The 18,379-nt window shown below is 55.2% G+C and overlaps 9 protein-coding genes across 9 annotated transcripts; 4 read left to right on the plus strand and 5 right to left on the minus strand.

Moving 5' to 3' along the window:
- Positions 1-1,783: 1,783 nt before the first annotated feature.
- Positions 1,784-3,853, minus strand: F5Z01DRAFT_328602 (allantoinase). Its single transcript, XM_046259088.1, has one exon. The coding sequence runs from the start codon at positions 3,375-3,377 to the stop codon at positions 1,800-1,802; it is 1,578 nt and encodes a 525-aa protein (XP_046114921.1). The 5' UTR covers positions 3,378-3,853; the 3' UTR covers positions 1,784-1,799.
- Positions 3,854-4,867: 1,014 nt separating this feature from the next.
- On the minus strand, positions 4,868-6,636 carry F5Z01DRAFT_664391 (decaprenyl-diphosphate synthase subunit 1). Its single transcript, XM_046264098.1, has 2 exons — positions 5,184-6,636; positions 4,868-5,130 (listed from the first exon to the last, which is right to left on the minus strand). The coding sequence occupies exons 1-2, from the start codon at positions 6,378-6,380 to the stop codon at positions 4,969-4,971; spliced, it is 1,359 nt and encodes a 452-aa protein (XP_046114922.1). The 5' UTR covers positions 6,381-6,636; the 3' UTR covers positions 4,868-4,968.
- A 2-nt stretch (positions 6,637-6,638) lies between these two features.
- On the plus strand, positions 6,639-7,928 carry F5Z01DRAFT_328625 (endoplasmic reticulum-based factor for assembly of V-ATPase-domain-containing protein). The gene is made up of 2 exons (XM_046259089.1): positions 6,639-7,054; positions 7,102-7,928. Exons 1-2 carry the CDS (start codon positions 6,728-6,730, stop codon positions 7,705-7,707), a joined length of 933 nt encoding a protein of 310 aa, XP_046114923.1. The 5' UTR covers positions 6,639-6,727; the 3' UTR covers positions 7,708-7,928.
- On the plus strand, positions 7,929-9,170 carry F5Z01DRAFT_328626 (uncharacterized protein). Its single transcript, XM_046259090.1, has one exon. It carries the CDS (start codon positions 8,150-8,152, stop codon positions 8,915-8,917), a length of 768 nt encoding a protein of 255 aa, XP_046114924.1. The 5' UTR covers positions 7,929-8,149; the 3' UTR covers positions 8,918-9,170.
- Positions 9,171-9,996: 826 nt separating this feature from the next.
- F5Z01DRAFT_328628 (emopamil binding protein) lies at positions 9,997-10,974 on the plus strand. The gene has a single exon (XM_046259091.1). It carries the CDS (start codon positions 10,123-10,125, stop codon positions 10,825-10,827), a length of 705 nt encoding a protein of 234 aa, XP_046114925.1. The 5' UTR covers positions 9,997-10,122; the 3' UTR covers positions 10,828-10,974.
- F5Z01DRAFT_328632 (SGNH hydrolase-type esterase domain-containing protein) lies at positions 10,975-12,261 on the minus strand. The gene is made up of 2 exons (XM_046259092.1): positions 12,162-12,261; positions 10,975-12,105 (listed from the first exon to the last, which is right to left on the minus strand). The coding sequence occupies exons 1-2, from the start codon at positions 12,231-12,233 to the stop codon at positions 11,122-11,124; spliced, it is 1,056 nt and encodes a 351-aa protein (XP_046114926.1). The 5' UTR covers positions 12,234-12,261; the 3' UTR covers positions 10,975-11,121.
- A 2,425-nt stretch (positions 12,262-14,686) lies between these two features.
- Positions 14,687-15,444, plus strand: F5Z01DRAFT_664397 (GPR1/FUN34/yaaH family-domain-containing protein). The gene has a single exon (XM_046264099.1). It carries the CDS (start codon positions 14,864-14,866, stop codon positions 15,356-15,358), a length of 495 nt encoding a protein of 164 aa, XP_046114927.1. The 5' UTR covers positions 14,687-14,863; the 3' UTR covers positions 15,359-15,444.
- Positions 15,445-15,547: 103 nt separating this feature from the next.
- Positions 15,548-16,039, minus strand: F5Z01DRAFT_677257 (uncharacterized protein; the record flags this gene model as incomplete). Its single annotated transcript, XM_046265338.1, has 2 exons — positions 15,548-15,789; positions 15,847-16,039. 2 exons carry the CDS (start codon positions 16,037-16,039, stop codon positions 15,548-15,550), a joined length of 435 nt encoding a protein of 144 aa, XP_046114928.1.
- Positions 16,040-16,736: 697 nt separating this feature from the next.
- On the minus strand, positions 16,737-18,074 carry F5Z01DRAFT_683517 (kinase-like domain-containing protein; the record flags this gene model as incomplete). The annotated part of the gene is made up of 3 exons (XM_046265857.1): positions 16,737-16,923; positions 17,039-17,465; positions 17,570-18,074. 3 exons carry the CDS (start codon positions 18,072-18,074, stop codon positions 16,737-16,739), a joined length of 1,119 nt encoding a protein of 372 aa, XP_046114929.1.
- Between the last annotated feature and the right edge of the window lie 305 nt (positions 18,075-18,379).

Here is an 18,379-nt window from a genome sequence, read left to right on the forward strand (position 1 = left end):
GCGGATGGGGATGAGGGTGAGCTCAGCGGTGCAAAAGAGGTAGAGCCCTCCCCATGACTATTCAAAGACGCTGGCCGGGGGTCCAAATCCGACGTTCGTTGGGATCAGCTTCCTCCAGATCTTCGGGTCCGTCACGTCCCCTTTGACCAGGCCCGCCACGGTTTCCTCGATCTTCTGCAACCTCTCCTTCAAGTTCGAGTTCTCGGATTCGAGCGCGGAGAGCATGGTGTTCAGAGCCTGGATCCGGTCCTTGGCTGGGTCGCTTGTTTTGTCACCGCGGTCGAAACGCTGATCGTTAATGTTCCTGTCGGTCATGTTGATGGTGGCTTTGATATCCTCGATGGTGCCTAGGGTAGTGTATTGGTCATGTTCTGTTTCTTGCAGGTGGAAGATCAAGTCACAGCCGATGTTAGCAGGTTTTCAGCCAACAGTCCTGTGCAAGCTGCTGCGTCTGACGCAGCAGCACTCCCTGAGCATGTCGGCTCGGGTTGAGCTTCCCCTCTCTTTGATCCAACTGTACAGAGAGGATTCAATGCTCCAATAAGTATTTGATGGGTGTGTGTATGACAGCATCCTCAATCACACCGAGTCTGTTTGCTTTGACCCGTCAAGACGGAGAAGCACGCGTAAGCACCGCTTCCGATTTCCGCGGTTGCACCCTCCACAATACGTTCTTGCATCCAGCTGTCGACGTAAATCTATGTGATTGTTAGGATTTAATATGAGATTGGAAATGTAGATTAAGCCATTTGTAAAGGAAAAGCGTTGCTCAACAGCTGGTTCGGGGAGTGGCAACATGCTGCCCTTGGCTAGGACTCTGGTCGTGGGGGCCAGATTGTTGGGCAAAGACCACCACTCATGCAGCAGTGGACACGAGAACTTGTAGATATAGCTTAGGATGATAGCCAAGCCAATCTATTCCTGAAAAAAAATTCGCTGGGTTCAATAAGTCGCCGGCATTGCTGAAAGATCTAAATAGAAGGTTCATGTTTCCTATCCGTGTCCCCTGACCGGTGAAGTCGAGCAGATATTCCCGCTGGTTGACAAATGCAAAGAATCTGGTCCCAAAGTTAATGCGCATCCAAAGGTTCTGAAGCACTCTCTGGGGGAGACGCTGTGCAAGGTCGGCTCTGGTGCTTTCGTCGAGCCCCTTTTACCCCTGAGTATGAATGCAGCTTCCTTGGGAGAACTTGCACATAAAATCTGGGCAAGGTAACGCTCACTCGACCGCACCCTTCTGAGTGACGAAAAAATCGAGCTAGAGTGGTGTATGAAAGTGTGTCATCCTCAATACCAGCCGAGCCATTATTTGATCGTGACCGCATCATGTTAGGGCCTAATGTCCACATCCACACAGCAGGCCACAAGACGATTGTTCTGTCGAAAATCAATCTTGTCGATTTGATTACTGCGTGCCAACGAAGGAGACTGCTGGATTGGCGGAGGTGTCAGTATTCTGTCCATCGGCAAGGACTGCACAGATTCCATCGCGACCGAGAATGCTCCCACACTGCATGTGCGCGAAGAGGACTGATCACGCCCCAGAAATCACAGCGAGCTTGCCAAGGCATCATAATTCAATCCATTCCAGTCGCTAGTCGTGTCTCTCTATATGCTGATCTACCTTTACTTGTATGCATGCCTCCAGGAGTATTTCCTCCGGACCCTGGTTCCCCTCACGGACCTCATGTCCAACGAACGACGCCTTCACATTTCCCCACAAACCCACCTGCGTCAATCTTATGTAAAGCAAGGAACGCCCTCATGACATGTATGCCCCCATCATCATCATCCATCGTTCAGCGCACTCTCCTCTCCGTGATACTCTCGCCGACCGGTCGACTCGACCCAAAGCCCATCTCCGGCCTTCCCATCTCAAACACCTTCTGGCCACGCACCCACGTCTCCCGCACGCGGCCTAGAAACTCGTGGCCCTCCCACGGCGAGCACTTGTTCTTCCAGCGCATCTCGCCCTGCTCAAATACCCACGCCTCGCTCTCGTCGAAGACGCAGATATCCGCGTCCATGCCCTCGCGCAACCCGCCCTTGCGATGCGACAGACCGACCTGCGCGGCGGTCGCCTGGCTGCAGAGACGGACCATGTCGACGATGCTGGGGGCGGCGAGGCCCTTCTTTAGACGCTGCTGGGACTTGGTGTGCAGAATGGGCAGACCTAGACCGACGCTCGAGATGCCACCCCACGCGGCGAAGAAGTCGCCCCGGGCCGCCTTCTCGACGGGCACCTCTACACCGTCTTCATCGTCCCCGCCCTCTGGTAGCGTGACATCGACGCCAGAGTCAGAGTGTAGCATGTTGGGCCTGTCGAGATGCCCCGGGAGAAGCTTCAGCTCGGGTGTGCAAGGGCTGTGATCCGATACCACGGTCTGAATGCAGCTGTTCTCGGCCATCATCTCCTCCCACAATCCATTCCTGTTCGACTCCTCGCGAATAGGCGGGCAGCACTTGTGACGCGTGTCGCCCTGCTCAATCTCCTCAGCCGTGAGACCGAGATAATGGAAGCACGTTTCCGCCGTGACCTTGATGCCTGCCTGTCGCGCCGCACGGAGGAGGGGGATGCACTGCGTCGCCGACAAATGCACGATATGCAGCTGCAGGTCAGGTGCTCTAGGCGCGAGCGACAGGATCTCCTCCACGGCGCAGACCTCGAACATGGGCGGGCGTGACTGGAGGAATGTCTGATACGCGTTGAGATCGCCTTTGGGCACCAGCGGCGCCTCGGACACCTGGACGTCGTCACCGACCGAGTCGGAAATCGGGGGGATCATCTCGGCATGGAACATGAGCGTCGTCTTCTCCCCGCTGAGGGTATCCATGGCGAGCGCGATATCCTTGGACGACACGGCGGGGAACTCGTCGACGCCCGACTCGATCAGGAACCCCTTGAAGCCACGCACGCCAGCCTCGACCAGGGGCACGAGATCCTTGGCGTTACCAGGGATGACACCGCCGTAGAAGCCGACGTCGACCCAGCACTGGCCCTCGCTGGCCTTGAGCTTCTCACGGAAGTTGGCGACGGTGGTGGTGGGCGGGATGGCGTTGAGGGGCATGTCGACGACGGTGGTCACGCCCCCGCTGGCGGCTGCCCTCGTGCCGGTCCAAAAGCCCTCCCATTCTGTCCGCCCGGGCTCGTTCAGGTGGACGTGTGCATCGACGATACCAGGAAGCAGGATTTTGGGCGAATGATCAATGTACGTTGTCCCAGCCGGGAACGACGACGACGGTAGAATGGAGGGTGTTGTGCTGAGGATCTTGCCCGTGGACGGCGAGATGGTGATTGTGGCTGGTGTGAGGAGTAGTGAGTCGTCGGGAAGGGTGAGTATGGCGCGCGATGAGACGAGGACAGTGAGGTCTGCCATGATTGTTGGCGTTCTGCCAGAGCGCGGGCTTGCTGATTGCTGCTACAGGGTATGCTGGGAGTGATGGTAGGTAGTGTCGCAGCCGACAGCAAAATTTCGCCAATAAAACGCTCACTGGGGATACGTTCAAAAAGGGGAATACCTTCGAAAAGGAAAAGGAAAAGAAGGGGATCTTCGGCTTTTACTACTCACACGCTTTTTCATTCTTTCCCCACGGCACGGATGGACCCTTCGGAGTTTGGGACCTTTGGGGGGCTGCTTATCACGCATCACTTGTCGCCTCAGTCATGTACCCATCCGTACACATTGGCGAGGTATGGACACGATACCGTCCTCCGGGCCTCGGACTGGTGGGTCATGGTCTCCCAGATAAGGGTGACTCGTCGGGAGGGCGGTGTTGTGTCGTGTTGCTCCAGTCCTCCCGGAGGTGCCCGTTTCTATTACTCGATATTGCTCGATGGGAACCCTCTGCTAGTCAGGGTGCCAGCCAGCCCAACCTTGTTGGACGATCGAGTCTTGGGTGAGGCTGCTCACAGCCTCCATCGCACTGGTGAGTTGCGGGGTGCATTATCGTGCCTCTATCCCCCGCGAATTCGTTGATTGTTCCTTATCTATCTCTGTCTCTGCCTCTTCCAACTTGCCTATTCACTCACCCAATGAATCCAATGTTCTTATCGGCGAACTCCTTTGCCCCCAATAGGCTTAGCGCACACAGGATAGGCTAAGCAGCCCGATAAGCCTCCCGAAGTCAATGCCCGCCGCCCGCCAGGCACGTGGACCAATGGGACAAGACCGGTCAAGACTCGTCCGCAGGCGTTTGCTCGATACCATCGAGTAATCCTCACTCGATGGAAATCTGCCATTCGCCTGCTCCATGCGCAGAAATTTTTTTTCTTCCTAATTCCTCCTTGCACCTTGGGTTGTCAAAGGAAGTACTGCCGCAGAGATGAGACTACGCTACGTACGTGTAGACGTCGGCCGCCTCCGGCCATTGTACGTAACGATTGACACAGAAATGGCCCAGACACGCGTGAAGCAGGCTGCGATCGCGTAATGGGAACTGAGACCCGAGTTCTGGATGTCGAGGGGTCGTGCGTCGCCTGACCATGGATACATTTGCTTTGTCATTCCTCGCCCTGTACGTGCTCGGGACTTCAGCTTCCATCTCACCGGTTCGCAGGCTACCTCCCAATCTCATCACGAGGCGTGTGTCGTCGTGCGTCCGTTCGCCCCCGAAGTTGCATGCATGCATCATCAACTTGCTGACCATGGGACATCCTCGGCGCACTTGGCGATGCCGGCTGCTGCATCAAGGGTTCGACCTCCTGCACGGGACTCCACCACCCAGCAGCAGCATGTGACCTGTCGTTGATCGCAAGGTGATTGTAGATGTCTGAAAGAGCAATGGCCTCCAACGCCAAATGGCAACATGTATAAACGCAGCCAATGCCACGCTGTCTATAGTCTAGATGACCATTCCTTTCACCCACACGCCCACCCGCCCTCAAGTGATCCCATCTATTGCCTTGGTTGCCCTGCGACTTATACAGATACTCGTACAGTGTACACATACAGTCTCCTTCCGCTCCGCTCACTTCTGTCGCTTGATGGTCTGCTCTGCCATCTCCATTAGTCCGTCCTTGGCATCGCTGTCGGGGAACCCGGCAATCGCAGCCATGGCCTTCTCGCTGTACTCCTGTGCCAGCGCACGCGTTTGCTCGACGCCGTCGCTCTGGAGGACCAGTTCGCGTGCCTGTACTCATCATTAGCCAAAACCATCCCCTAGCATCATTGCGTGAAACTCACCTTCTCAACGTCACCCTCTCGCTCAAACTTGCGTCCCACCAGAGCGCCCAGCTCAGGCCTCTGCTTCCACGCAAAGAGCAGCGGCGCGGTGGCCAACCCCAGCTCGAGATCAGCGCCGGCCGGCTTGCCGAGGTCCTTGCCGCTGCGCGTGTAGTCCAGCATATCATCCACCAGCTGGAAAGCCAGCCCCAGGTTACGGCCGTAGCTGTACGCAGCATCCACCGTGTGCGCATCGGCACCTCCCAGCAACGCCGCCGCGCGGCACGACTTGCTGATCAAGCTGGCTGTCTTGAGGTACGTCTTTTGCAGGTAGTACGCCAGGGTCTCCTCCGAGTACTTGGGCGAGCGCTCGTCGCGCTCCGTGTTCTTGAGCTGCATGAACTCGCCCTCCACCAGGTTGGCAATGACAGTGGCCAGCAACTCCACCACCTCTGCGTTCCTCAACCGGGCCAGGGCCACGGAGGCGCGCCCTAGGAGGAAATCACCGGCCAGGACAGCCATCTTGTTGCCAAACTCCAGATTGGCGCTCGGCGACCCGCGACGCGAGACAGAGTGGTCAATGACATCGTCGTGCAGTAATGAGGCCGTGTGGATCAGCTCAGAGATCTCGGCCAGGCGGCGCTGCGAGGGAAGGATATCCGGGTTGGCCTCTTCGGGTGCTTCCCTCGCGTCGGGCGATGAAAGCGGCAGGGCGCTGGGGTTGACGTCGGCGAGGATGCCCATGGGCGATATCGAGCTGTCGATGCCAGGCCCACGGTGGCCAGTGTGCTCATGCGCTTTGGGGCACAGGTGTGTCGCGCGGCTCATCAGGAGCACAATCAACGGCCGGACGTGCTTCCCCTCTGCCTGTGTGTAGTATTTCGCGACACGGTCTAGACTGGGGTGGCCAGAGCCCAGGAGTTTTCTGATGTTGCCCGTGAGGTGCTGCATCTCCTTGGCAACTGTCCGGAGCGGATCGACGCGCATCCCGGGTCCGTGCCTGTCAGCCGTCGTTTTGACGACGTTGCTGACCATATTCGTCGCGACCTGGACGGCGGCGCCCCATGCCGAGTCATGACGAGGCGAGTTGTGGAGCGCGCGCCTGTTTGTCCGTAGATGTATTGAGGGCGCGAGGAACGATTGGTGGCAGAGGTGACAGGTTGACAATGTCAGGCGATTTGCGTCGCGGAGAGCCGCGGCGCCTGGTCGGAGGGCCATCGTGTGCTTTCAAGGTGGTCGTGGTGACTGTGGTCGAGTCGGGAGCTGTCGGAGGAGCTGGGTGCTGCAGCCTTGCGACAGTCGGGGTGCAGTGTGTTCGAGGGCTATCGAAACATGTCTCCTCTCAATAATTCCGAGATCAATTGGGTGTCGCGACCGGTATGCGAGCAATGGTAGGTACTGATGAAGAGTGATGATGCTCCAAGGAAAAAGTCTAGCAAAGTGGTAGATAAAACGGTCTAGCCCGCCAGCCGAGGGTCTCCACCCACAGGAATGGAACGTGTTCCCATTGGCTGGATCCTGCAGGAGCTCGCAAGCTGATCACGAATGCCATCATCCATTTCTCGATGCTGCCACATCATCAAATCGAGAGCATGGTGCTTCTCACAATGACCGCTTCCATCGTGGAGGCGCTGGAGAGGCTCCCAAATCCTGAAGCTGCCCCAGCGCCTCAAAAGGACACTGCAACTGGGCCTGATCCAGAGACTGCCACTGCGACGTCGCATCCCACTGCGCCCTCGCTCGAGAAGCCAGCAGTCGGCAGCCCGATATCCCACAGCCAGATTCTCGACATCTACAACGCTCTCAAGAAGAACAGCAATGGCCCGTCGCTGGAGAGCTTGCTGGTTGGCGCCAAGGTCTACGTGCCGCCGCCACCGCCCAAACCCGAGCCAGTGAGTCCATCCACGATCAATTTTGGAGTGGTATTGACGTCCCGCAGACACCAGAATACAAGGCATTGATGGCCAGACTACGACGAGAAGCCGAATCACAACAGTACAAGAACATGACCGCCCCCAAACCCGAGTCCTTTAGCGACCGCTTCCCCCACGCGTACGCTTCGGTCAACGCGGCACTCCCGAAAGATACGGGCGACGACGACGAGATCACCTACTCGGACGTACATAGGCAGATGCTACTATTGCTGAACTTCCTCGTCTCCATCATGGGCGTGGCAGGCACACTGTGGGTTGCGGCGCGATGGTGGAGTCTGCCGGCGCGGCTGTTCCTGACACTGGGCGGCGCCATTGTCGTTGCGATTGCCGAAGTCGCCGTGTATCAGATCTACGTGTGGAAGATGGGCGACGCCAAGGGACGACAGGATGGCGCCAAGGAGGCGCGGGAGGTCATTGGCACATGGACGTCTGGAGATGACGTGAAGAATGCTGGCGATGGGGGGGATGTTAGCAGAGAAGAGGCAGTGGCAGAGGGTGATGCGTCGTCGCCAAGCAGACAAGGTGGTGCCAAGTTGGCGTCGGGGATACAGGGTGAGGACAGCGATGGCGTGAGGAGGCGGCAAGCCCCCAAAATGGGAGGTCAACCATGAATGATTACAATATTCCTGGCGGCTGGCATCTGGCCGTGGCAGCAGCTCAACAATGGTGCCTCACACATCGGGATACCTTGTGTGAACGTGCTAATTGAATTGATGGGATAGTTGCGCTGACACGTGATTGCGCGCTGCATCACGAAAAGTCGCGTTCGACGCGTCGACATGGTGGGGCAGCACCACGTATCTCAACGCTTGAGGCCCTGACTGTGCACATTAATTCAATATTATAGCATTCAAAATCTTGCTCGCGCTGCTCAGTCGATGCTTGCGCCCAGGTTGAGCGTTTCGAATCTCGAACACTTTATGTCCGCTGGTCTAAAAGCTCGCCTGCCAATCCGTAGCGTTACCCAGAACGCGACAACAACGAACACATCTTCGGCTTCTTTGCGCCTGACCTGTCACAGCCAGGCGCGCTATTTTTGCCCATGGTCTCGCAATGACCAAGGAACTCTCATCAAGTCCTGAGCGGGCGAGGTGCTCGCGGCGCGACAAACCCCTCCGAACCTACGGTCGACGGAAGCAACCAGTATTCCAAGATGAGCCCGCCATCAAGAAGCGGAAAATAGTGTCCGCCCCGATCACCTCGGAGGAAAAACTTGCAAAGTCTCAAGAGTTGAACGCAGACGAGACGCACACTGCGAAGGGTAGTGATTGCGCCGAGAGCTTGGCAAATTCGACCAAACCACACCAAGAGCCGACAGCCATGCTCAGGGCTAACACTAGCTCTGGGAAAACACCCACCAGTGTGGTCAGAGGTTCAATCTTGAGCTTCTTCAAGCCGGTTCCGACAAAAGTGGCCGATTCCTTACCGAGACAAGAAAAAGAGCCAAGCGCGGTCGAGCAGGAGGAGGCATCTCCAGAACCCTCGCCATTATCAGTCGGCCGAAAGAGGAGCAGCACTGGGAGAAAATTACGACTCCGAAAAGCCGACACATACACCTGGGATGATCCCGCCAGCGATGAAGAGAACAAGCCAAACGGCCATCACCCGGCGCAGAAACCCCCACCAACACGAAAACAAAAGGCGCAGGTGCAGACGACACTCGACCTATCCACCAAAGCTGCCTTTTCAGAGTGCCGCACATGCGATACCGTGTGGAACCCACTGCACCCCGAAGACGTCAAATACCACAACAGGCGCCATGCCAAAGTGCTGCGGCGGGCGAAAGCGCGCAGTGACAGCTTTTCTTCGGAACCTGCGTAGGCAAAGCGGGCGTAGCAAGGACTTTGTCCAAAGCAGGGACAAAACACCATATGAGCAACATCACAGCAATGCGTGCTCTGATTTGGATGCACACATGACGTGGTATATCTGATTTAACGAGGAGCTGGATGGCGTTGTCGACATTGCCTGAAGTGTAACCCAAAGAAGATCGGTCACAGATGCCATCCGCGCATGCGAACTATGGACTGCGAGGTTGAGACGGTGCAAAGGGCGACAGACAGTCTTCAACGTCTTCCTTCACAGGGGCTGCAACGAGCTGCAACAAGGGCAGATCAGAATTTGGCATGCTCTGGATGAGGCACTTTGCTCAGGAACGGCATCGCACTGCCCTTGTAGAGAATCTGACAGGGGTCTCGTATACTACGCCATGTGGACTGCCAGGGGTAAAAACGTTCTTTACATCCAAAGAAGCGAGCCTGGGCGGTTGTTCGCTCGCTTCTGGTAGCCAACGCCCCGGATCAGATTGCTGTTCGGAGAAGATCCGATCACGCCAGTGCTTGTCCCAATCCCAGGTCTGCATGGTGTGTATCACGACCTACCGTACCTAAATTCACTGCCAGAGCCTCAAAACTTGTCAGGCTGGCAGACTGCCATGGCGTCGGTGCGAGAGTAGCGAGCGGACGAGCACGTCGAGGGCTGATAGGGACACACATAGCCCGACAATAAGCCGGTAGGTGATCCGTCGTGAGTGGAAATTGGAAAGATATAGACATTATGCGTGGCACTTCTACCGCGGTACTGGGCGTGACTTGGCCGTCGTTGTGCAATGCTGTGAGTGCTTCCTTGATGGGGCTGTGTGCCTGAAGACAGTTATGTTTTGGAAGAGGATACCTATGTTCAAAACGGACAGACCTCCTGGGCGAAGATACATAGGGTATTCGCGTTAATCGGCAAGCATCAAGGACAGTTGAGCCACCCATTCGTACATACATGTCGGTCAAACGCCGTCCTCTCACTGCAGGGTATGCGTGCTGTCGAGTGCAAACTCCGAAAGTCCGATGACGCGGATGCACCAGCCACGGGCCGGCGCCGACGAATCTGGCGTGTTTTAATTTCCCCCAGATCTGAAATTTCCACCATTGCTCAAAAAGGGGTGTTTATCGTGACTTGAATCCATTCGCTCACTCACTTCCTCACTCGCTACACTCTCTCACCGACAGTGCATTGACAAGCAAAACATCACGATGACTGTCGCCCCTGAAATCGCCATGGAGGCTGCTCACCCCTACTTCCCCCTGGGCGTCCCCCTCCCAGCGTACATCGCCAATGAGTTCAATGGGCCTCAACTCGTGGGCGTCTTCGCTACGGGCGCGTCCGTCATCCTGGGCGCCGCCTTTCTCATCATCAACCGCGTCCGTCCCACGCTGGCCAAGACCGAGACCCTGACGGCCCTGTGGTTCGTCCTCTGCGGCTTCATCCACTTCTTCTTCGAGGGTTACTTTGCCTACAACTACCACCAGATGCCGTCGCGCATGGACATTTTCGGCCAGCTGTGGAAGGAGTACGCCCTCTCCGACTCGCGCTACCTCACGCAGGACTCCTTTGTCGTCACCATGGAGGCCGTCACGGCCCTCTTCTGGGGACCCCTGTCCTTCCTCTGCGCCGGCTTCATCGTCACGTCCCACCCCATGCGCTACCCTCTGCAACTCATCATCTCGCTCGGTCAGTTCTACGGTGACGTGCTGTACTACGCCACTTGCACCTTTACCGCCATGGTCGACAAGATCCACTTCTGCCGCCCCGAGGACTTTTACTACTGGGCCTACTACGTGCTCTGCAACGCGTTCTGGATCGTCATCCCCGGCATGCTGATGATTTCGAGTGTGAAGCACACGGGGAGGGCGTTTGCGCAGGTGCAGAAGGCTGAGAAGGCGAACAAGGGGAAATGAGCAGTTGTCGGACGTTGTGGTACGGGCAGGAGGGTCGAGAGGAAGTCCTACAGAAGGGGGCGGAATAGACTTATATAGAATAGAAAAAATTACCAATAGACTCGGTTTAAGACGTTGGTAGGAACAGACTTCGGCAAGGGGAGTGGAATTATAGACTAGGGTCCCAGGTATGTCGCCCTGCCAAGCAGCTCATGTGCCCTCAACTGCTATCGCATCAGGGCAGACGCCTGACTTTATTTGTGAAAGGACTGGATGCGGACCCTATCTGGCAAAGTGCTCAAGCAGTGCATTGTTCTACCAACCCATCTCGTCCCTCAGAGCTTCTTCAAGCAGCGCAGCTCCCTTGGCCTGTGTAGCCGCGTTGGGATGATAGTCGCAGCCCACATCTGAACCTTGCGCCGGCCAGTCCACCACGCGGACTGTCATATCGGTGAGCTGTTCAGCCGCGTCTTGGTACACTCTCAACTGGGTGGTTTTCTGCGCGTCCCCTGAGGGGTAGTCATCGTTGAGGAGCGGTGAAGATACCAAGAAGAACTTTGCTGCTGGGTAGTGCGAGTTGACCTTTTCCATTAATTCAACAAGGGCAGCCGTGAGATCTGCTGGATCGACAGGGTCGCGGACACCGAGGTAACTGAAGTCATTCGTGCCCAGATTGATCACAACAGCATCCGGGATCCACGACGGCGGGAATGTGAAGCTGCCGTCCGCATCATTGGCGCCATACCGCGTGTAGATGACGGGCATTGTTGGCGATGTGTCCGGCGGTGTTGATGCATAGTTTCGAACCAGTCCCTTGCCACTCCATGCGACGACGCTGTAATCGGCACCAACCGCATCCGCCGCTACAGCACCGTACGTTTCCGGGTTGTTTTCCAGAATAGCTGAGTTGGAACAAGGGTATTCCCCGTCGAGACCATAGCCAACGGAAATCGAATCCCCAATGATCTCAATCTTCCGCTCTGGCGCAGTGCTCGGGACCAAAGTGCCATCGGTTGTGACATTGACGACGCGGAACGTGCCGAAATAAGCCTCTGAGCGTTTGCGCAGCTCAACGGTATGGGTGCCTTGCGAAAGCGTAGGCGTTGAAATGGAGGTGTCTTCAACGTTGGGGATGATAATAGGCTCATTGTCGTCAATGAACAGGGCAACACTGGATGCGCCGCTCACGCTGTTGATATTGATGGAGGCGGTGGTTCCTGTAAAAGTAAAAGCAACACCAGTGCTCGGCCAGGTGAGCTCATTCGTTTCCGGGTTGACCCGTCCGACAAATCTATAGTCCTAGGCCCAAGCATTAGGTATATGCTATGTTCCAGATTCATGGTAGTGGAACTTACAGACCCGGTGCAACGGGAGACGACTGAGCCTATGGCTGCGCATAGCAGAAAGATGGATTGAGCGGCCTTCATGATAGTTTGGCTTCTGTCTTTACTCGACAGATAACAGAGAATTGCATAGGATCTACTGCGTCCTAGTTCAAGCTTGTGATATTTAGAGAAGTATAATCGAGTATATTAGAATTATACGTTTGACGAGATATATAGCCCTCCATGCAATGCCAACACACAAATGAGCCTAATCACCCGGATTTCTATTTCTCCGTATGTTGTCGTGTTTTACTATTATGCTAATAAAGCCCACACTTTAGCCATAATATGACCATGTTTATAAACCCGTGTCAACTTCCCCGCGCACCAAATTCGTTTGAAGCCATGCAGCATTACGTCGCAAAAGTAAATTATTGTCGATACAAGCCCGTGTGCCTCCGGACTGCCCAATTGGGAAGAGGGCAGGTTTGTGGTAGGCTTGGAATATTTATAAGCGTCAAAACTCGAGCGTGGGGAATATTCAAGCCATGGTCGCATTTGAAAGCCATTGAATGATAGTAAGTCGGTGTCCTAACTTTATCAAAGTCGAAATAATTAAAGCGCGACAGACCGGTCGTCATATTCAATCAATTTGGCCTTTGCCACGTTGACTGGCTGCAAGATCAAGTCCCAGCGAGTCTGATTTCGTTCCTCGGATTGATAAATCATAGGAGTCGTGTGCGCTCGCCCGAACATAGTCGTCCTCTGAACGGACGATCAAGATCTTCATCTTGAGGCACCTGTCTGCCAAAGGGTTTTGCAAGGGAAGCTCGTGTAGAAAGTCACCAACTTTATGAATTACCATGTGAGCCGAACATCACTCCTCAGATCACAGTTGACAACACTAATATCACCCACATTCGAGCGGCAGGTTTAATATGACACTTCCTGCTCCATGGTCAATTCGTAGCTGACCATGAAGTATTGGTCGCCTTCTATACTGCTGTATCACTGTCCAAGATCCAGGGGCGGCTTCTCAGCACAATACAAGCCGCTCGGCCGAACGAAACATGGTGCGCATCGAGCTACATTGCAAGCCATGTCTCACCTGGGAGATTCACCACGGCTTCCGGGAATAACGGGCCATAATAATAATGTCTCGAGTCAGGGTTTCCACCTCGCCATTGTGCATCCACCCGCAGCTAGTCTAGAAAGCGTTGGAGAGAACGATGTTGCTCTCCAAAAGTCGGCATTCAACGTACATGCTGCACGTCTGCACCACCTGCATGAGGCCGGCGCATCTCAACGTCGATCAAGGACACATCATCGTCATACTTCACAAAAGAGCTGTCACGCTTCCCGTGAGTTGTTCCACCGCGTCTTCGGGTCTGTACACGGCCGGGTGTACGGCTGCATGAGCGACTGGCCCGAGTTCATCTGCCGTTCCGGGGCAGCCGGATTGACCTTGGACTAGCCAGCAGTCAGGCGCGTCTGGTTCGCGGGGAAGTCAGAAGCTAGAATTCTTTTCTATTAGTCCCATGCGGGGTTCCATTGAGCTTTCCAGTGCCGCATTTCCTCATGAATCTATTGGAATGCCGGGTTTGAGGATGGGCGTCGTCTGAGCGCCTCGTTGCTACACGCCTCATCACCACTACGTACTTTGCGACTCAAAATCGGACACTTGCTGAGCCAAATGGCAAAGGGCATTAAACGGAAATCTTTCTGGAAAGGAGCGTTGGTTCTCCGGCTCGATCTGAATCGTTCTCGAATTCAAACATGTGCGTATGAGCCCCCGGTTCTTACGAACCAGCCACTCGTCACACTACCGTGAGTCCGTGACAACACCACAACCTACGGATGGGACCATCCGGGCGTTCTGTGCTCCAATAATCACCCATCCATTGGACCGATGATCTTTCAGCACCACCCACGTAGTGCGTACCACCGTCCAGCAGAAACACGAGCGAGTCCGTCTTTCTGGGTCGTACGTGGTCCACATCACCGAACGCAGCAGACCGACGCATCCACCAAGTTTCATGCCGAGTGCCGATCGTTCATGACCGCACCACATTACCATGCTATGAACCAATTCCACACGTCACGCGGCTCAAGGACTCCCCTTCGTCCGCCCGGGGTCTCCACAGAGATGTGAGCTTTGAGCTCTCATGTCCAAACCCAGCGAGGGTCCTGGCTCAAATAGACTTTGTATAAGAGAGCTCCCTGGGCATCCTCGGACTGGCCACGCCTTCCATTCTTCCAGTTCATCTCTCGCCAAGATACAGTCCGATCTAAGAACCAGGTCGCTAAACCTCATCATGTCAAACTACCCTCCCCCGCAGGCGGGCGAAGCCGCCGCTCACCACGACTATGTCAACGGTCACGACCCAGAACTCGGCCATGGCGCCCAGCATCGCGGCACGGTCTCGCAGATGTATCCGCCAGTCGCACCCGCTCACCGCAGCACCGTCTCGCAGGTCCGCGATCCGCAGTTCTTCAAGGTCGCCAATCCTGGTCCCCTCGGCCTGATCAGCTTCGCCATCACAACGCTCTGTCTCGGCTTCTATCAGTGCGGAGTTGGGTAAGCTTTGTTTCTTGTCCTTTCCCCATGTCAGATGCTGACCAGGTGAAACAGCCTTCCCGGTGCCAACCCTCTTGGAAGTGTCGGCCCCTACCAGGCCATCTTTGGCCTCGCTGTCTTCTTCGGTGGTGGCACCCAGTTCGTGGCCGGCATCATGGAGTTCCGCGTTGGCAACACCTTTGGTAGCACTCTGCACTGCAGCTACGGCGCCTTCTGGCTCTCGTTCGCCATGTTCATAGTCCCCAGCCTGGGCATCCGCGACGCCTATGCCGGTGATGAGCGCGCTTTCACAGTCGCCGTCGGCATCTTCCTCATGGCCTGGTGTCTGCTGACGCTCGTCTTCACCATTGGCGCCCTCAAGACGAATATCACCATCTTGTTTGTTCTTGGATGCCTCACGTTGGCCTTCTTCTTCCTGGGCTTGGCACAGTTCATTGCTGTTCCTCACCCTTCGGCCGCCATCAAGGTCAACCAGACTGGTGGTGCCTTCTCCATCTTCTGCGCCTTGGCTGCGCTGTACGCGGGTGCGAGTGGCATCATGCTGCCAGAGAGTACGTGGGTCAGGTTCCCACTGGGTGAGTTCAACTATGGCAACCCTTCGCCTGCTGCTGCCGCCGAGAATGGCTCGAACGGGAAGCAACACGCGTAGAGGCGGGGAATTGGGAGCATTCAGAGGTTGGAGACGGTGGATGTGGTAATTGCACTGCGAGATTTTCAATACCCCTAAGCAACAGATTTGACAGAGATGATGTAATGTACCATTAATAGCAAAGAAGTAATCCGCCATGCATGCATGCCTACCTACTGTACAGGTGAACCATTCTAGCGTAAGAAAGATTTAAGGATTGCTCTTCATGTCCTGGGCTGTCTCCTTGGCCTTGCCCTTCAGCTCAGCCGCCTTGCCCTTAGCTTCACCCTTGAGCTCCTGAGCCTTGCCAGCAAGGTCACCCTTGGTCTCCTTGGCCTCGCCCTTGGCCTGGTTCTTGACTTGTTGCGCATCGCCCTTGAGCTCTTCGGCCGTTCCCTCAGCTTTCCCAGAGACTTTTTCGGCTTCGCCCTTGGCCTTCTCCTTGGCAGCAGCTGGAAGTTTGTGTCAGTTGATGTGGTAAGGTCAAGACAATCTGTGGGGAAACGTACCAGCAGCGTCGAGGCCGACGACAATCTTGTCGCTCACGGCACGGTCGACCGACTTGAGGCCATCTTTGACAGTCTCGGTGGCACTCTTTTGCTGGATGACGGTTGTCGTAAAGGGACGCGCAGCGTGGAAGGCGATCGCAGCGCGAGGGAGAGCAGCCGCACGGCGGGCGGTAACAGCAGCGATGGCAGACATGGTTTCGAGTGGTTGATTTGAATTTGGTTTGTACGTGAAGTAATTAGACAGGTGTATGCAGGTTCAGAATACAAAGGAACTCGATGAAACGGTTTTTGTTGTCTTGCAAAACTGGGTAAATGGAGCTTCACAGAGCTCTTCGCCTTTGGGGAGCTTCATGATGTCATCTCTGCGTGACCGCGCTCTCACCCTCCTCGGAGGAGAACCTCCTGCGGTGGCACCTGAAGTCGGTGTCTTTTATCATGACGCATAATACTGCTTAAATCTGATCGGAGATTGACTGAGGCGGGAGTGACGTGATGCAGATGGTCCCTGACTTGAAGTCTGGACTCTGGGGAGGACATGACGCGGGTTCGTCGCCTAGTCTCCTTTTGGAGCTTTGCAGGCCATGATCGACGACATGGAGTTAGACGACAAGCGCTAACCGAGACACGCGTGACTCGATGGTTCAAGCAATTATACTTTGACATGGGCCTGTATCGAAATGGAGCTGGGACGCAGCCATCAATTATAGACTTTTGAGAGGATCTTGGAAGGTGAACGGACTGATACCACTACCAGGTGCTCTCGACATCCTAACTTTGAGGAGATGGTGCAAGTGGCTCGTGGATGGTGGCCCGTGCTGGCTGAGCAATACAAAAATCATCGGTCACTGCTGGTCTGTATCCTTGCATCCAGCTTCAAACGCAGGCAACGCCTAGTTCCTCACCCAGTCCATCTCCAAGACCTGCTCAGCGCTTGGTCGATCCGTAGGTTTCCACGTAAGCATACGCCGCAACAGCTGAAGGAGCTCACTCTTCTCCCGGTCACTGACAACGGGGTAGCCATAGCTCCGTCTCGCGTCTTGCACCGAATCCTCGAATCTCTTTTCCCATGACCCAAAGCTCTCTGGGTCGTTCAATGTATGTTCTGCATCAAGAGAACCCCCGTTCCTTTGCCACCGATGCCACCATTCATCTGGCATGGGCCCAAGTAGGAGCACTTGCTGCGCCGTGATACCGTCCTGCGGGGGTCATGAACCCGTCGAACAGAGAGGTGTGGGCAAACAGCTCAAATATAACACAGCCGAGACTCCATATGTCTGAGCCGAAAGACAAAGGCATCCCAGGCTCCAAGAGCACTTCTGGAGGTCGGATTGCCAAAGGGGTCTGCGATTTGAATGTACTGTTGTCACTTGGACGGAAAGCAGTACCGAAATCGCTTAGGAGTAGTTTTGCTTCATTCGGCGTGATATCTCCGTCTTCCTCGCCAAGCCATACAGGCAAGTTGACATGGGATGGAACGCCAGGCTTGACAGAGTAAGGTCGACCATCGATGCGGACGACTGGTTGTGGCATCGGAGCTGCGACTTTATTGTACAGCTCATCTACGGTGAGGTCGTTCATGGACGAAGGCAGTTGAAGGAGTAAGTTACCAAGATGGAGATCTATGTGACAAGTTAGCTGATGCCCAAGGCTGTACATTTTAACCCTGTTTGTAAGGGTGCCTAGCCAGGTAATGGAGATGTAGTGTGGAGGTTTGAAGACATACCCCCATGGCAATATCCTTGAGAATGAACGAAGCACACAGCTAGGATAAGCTGGGCTGCTAGTGAGCGGGAAACCTCGAGCTGGAACAGTCCCCTACCCCCCTCCTGCTTGGAGTCCGAGAGGCTACATCGTGCTGGACTCGTGACAAGACACGGGTGATTGCCGTTAGGACCAGTGATCGTGAAATAATCTTTGACCATAGGTATCATCGCAGCCCCTGTTAAAGGCTGGCTAGAGGCATTAATCACTTCGGTTAGATACTTCAAGGTGTCGGTCTCCCTGGAGGGCGCGTCGGCGATGCCAACTTTGACCGCGACGTACTGTTGCATCTGCTGATCGTGTGCCAGCCAAACTGTTGAGAAGTTGCCGTGGCCGAGTTTGTGCACAATACAGTAGCGGTTGTGTAGTCGATCGCCTATGCATACAGGATGATAACCTCCTGGCTGGTATTTTTCGAGGTCCTCTACAAGCTCAATAAGCTCATACTGAAAAGCAGACGCCGACATGCTGGATGCTAGTGAAAATGGAAGCAGACGGGGTCGCCGCGTACAGGGAAAAGGTTGCGAAACTCGGGGGCGAAAAGGTGATTGCCACCGCAAGCCAAGGCGCCAGAGAGATAAAACTTTCATTGGCGACCAATTCATTGCAATGCGGAGGTAACCAATCTCGAAAGCGCAGTCATAACACGAGACAAAGCACGAGGGCGGTTGTATGTTTCGCCAAGCCAGGACCGCTGTATAGCGAGCGAAACAACTTTGGATTGGGCGGCAAACGTTCCGATTTCGATGCCAAAATCGCAAGAAGATGATGA

Source organism: Emericellopsis atlantica (assembly GCF_019669845.1).
Source record: "Emericellopsis atlantica unplaced genomic scaffold F5Z01scaffold_30, whole genome shotgun sequence".
In the NCBI taxonomy this organism is placed as follows: domain Eukaryota; kingdom Fungi; phylum Ascomycota; class Sordariomycetes; order Hypocreales; family Bionectriaceae; genus Emericellopsis; species Emericellopsis atlantica.

Coding starts and splice junctions, on each gene's coding strand:
- F5Z01DRAFT_328602 (XM_046259088.1), bottom strand. CDS start 3,377: ATGGCAGACCTCACTGTCCTCGTCTCATCGCGCGCCATACTCACCCTT.
- F5Z01DRAFT_664391 (XM_046264098.1), bottom strand. CDS start 6,380: ATGGCCCTCCGACCAGGCGCCGCGGCTCTCCGCGACGCAAATCGCCTG. Junction 5,131..5,183: donor GAGAGGGTGACGTTGAGAAG/GTGAGTTTCACG, acceptor TGATGAGTACAG/GCACGCGAACTGGTCCTCCA.
- F5Z01DRAFT_328625 (XM_046259089.1), top strand. CDS start 6,728: ATGCTGCCACATCATCAAATCGAGAGCATGGTGCTTCTCACAATGACC. Junction 7,055..7,101: donor CACCGCCCAAACCCGAGCCA/GTGAGTCCATCC, acceptor GACGTCCCGCAG/ACACCAGAATACAAGGCATT.
- F5Z01DRAFT_328626 (XM_046259090.1), top strand. CDS start 8,150: ATGACCAAGGAACTCTCATCAAGTCCTGAGCGGGCGAGGTGCTCGCGG.
- F5Z01DRAFT_328628 (XM_046259091.1), top strand. CDS start 10,123: ATGACTGTCGCCCCTGAAATCGCCATGGAGGCTGCTCACCCCTACTTC.
- F5Z01DRAFT_328632 (XM_046259092.1), bottom strand. CDS start 12,233: ATGAAGGCCGCTCAATCCATCTTTCTGCTATGCGCAGCCATAGGCTCA. Junction 12,106..12,161: donor TCTCCCGTTGCACCGGGTCT/GTAAGTTCCACT, acceptor GCTTGGGCCTAG/GACTATAGATTTGTCGGACG.
- F5Z01DRAFT_664397 (XM_046264099.1), top strand. CDS start 14,864: ATGGAGTTCCGCGTTGGCAACACCTTTGGTAGCACTCTGCACTGCAGC.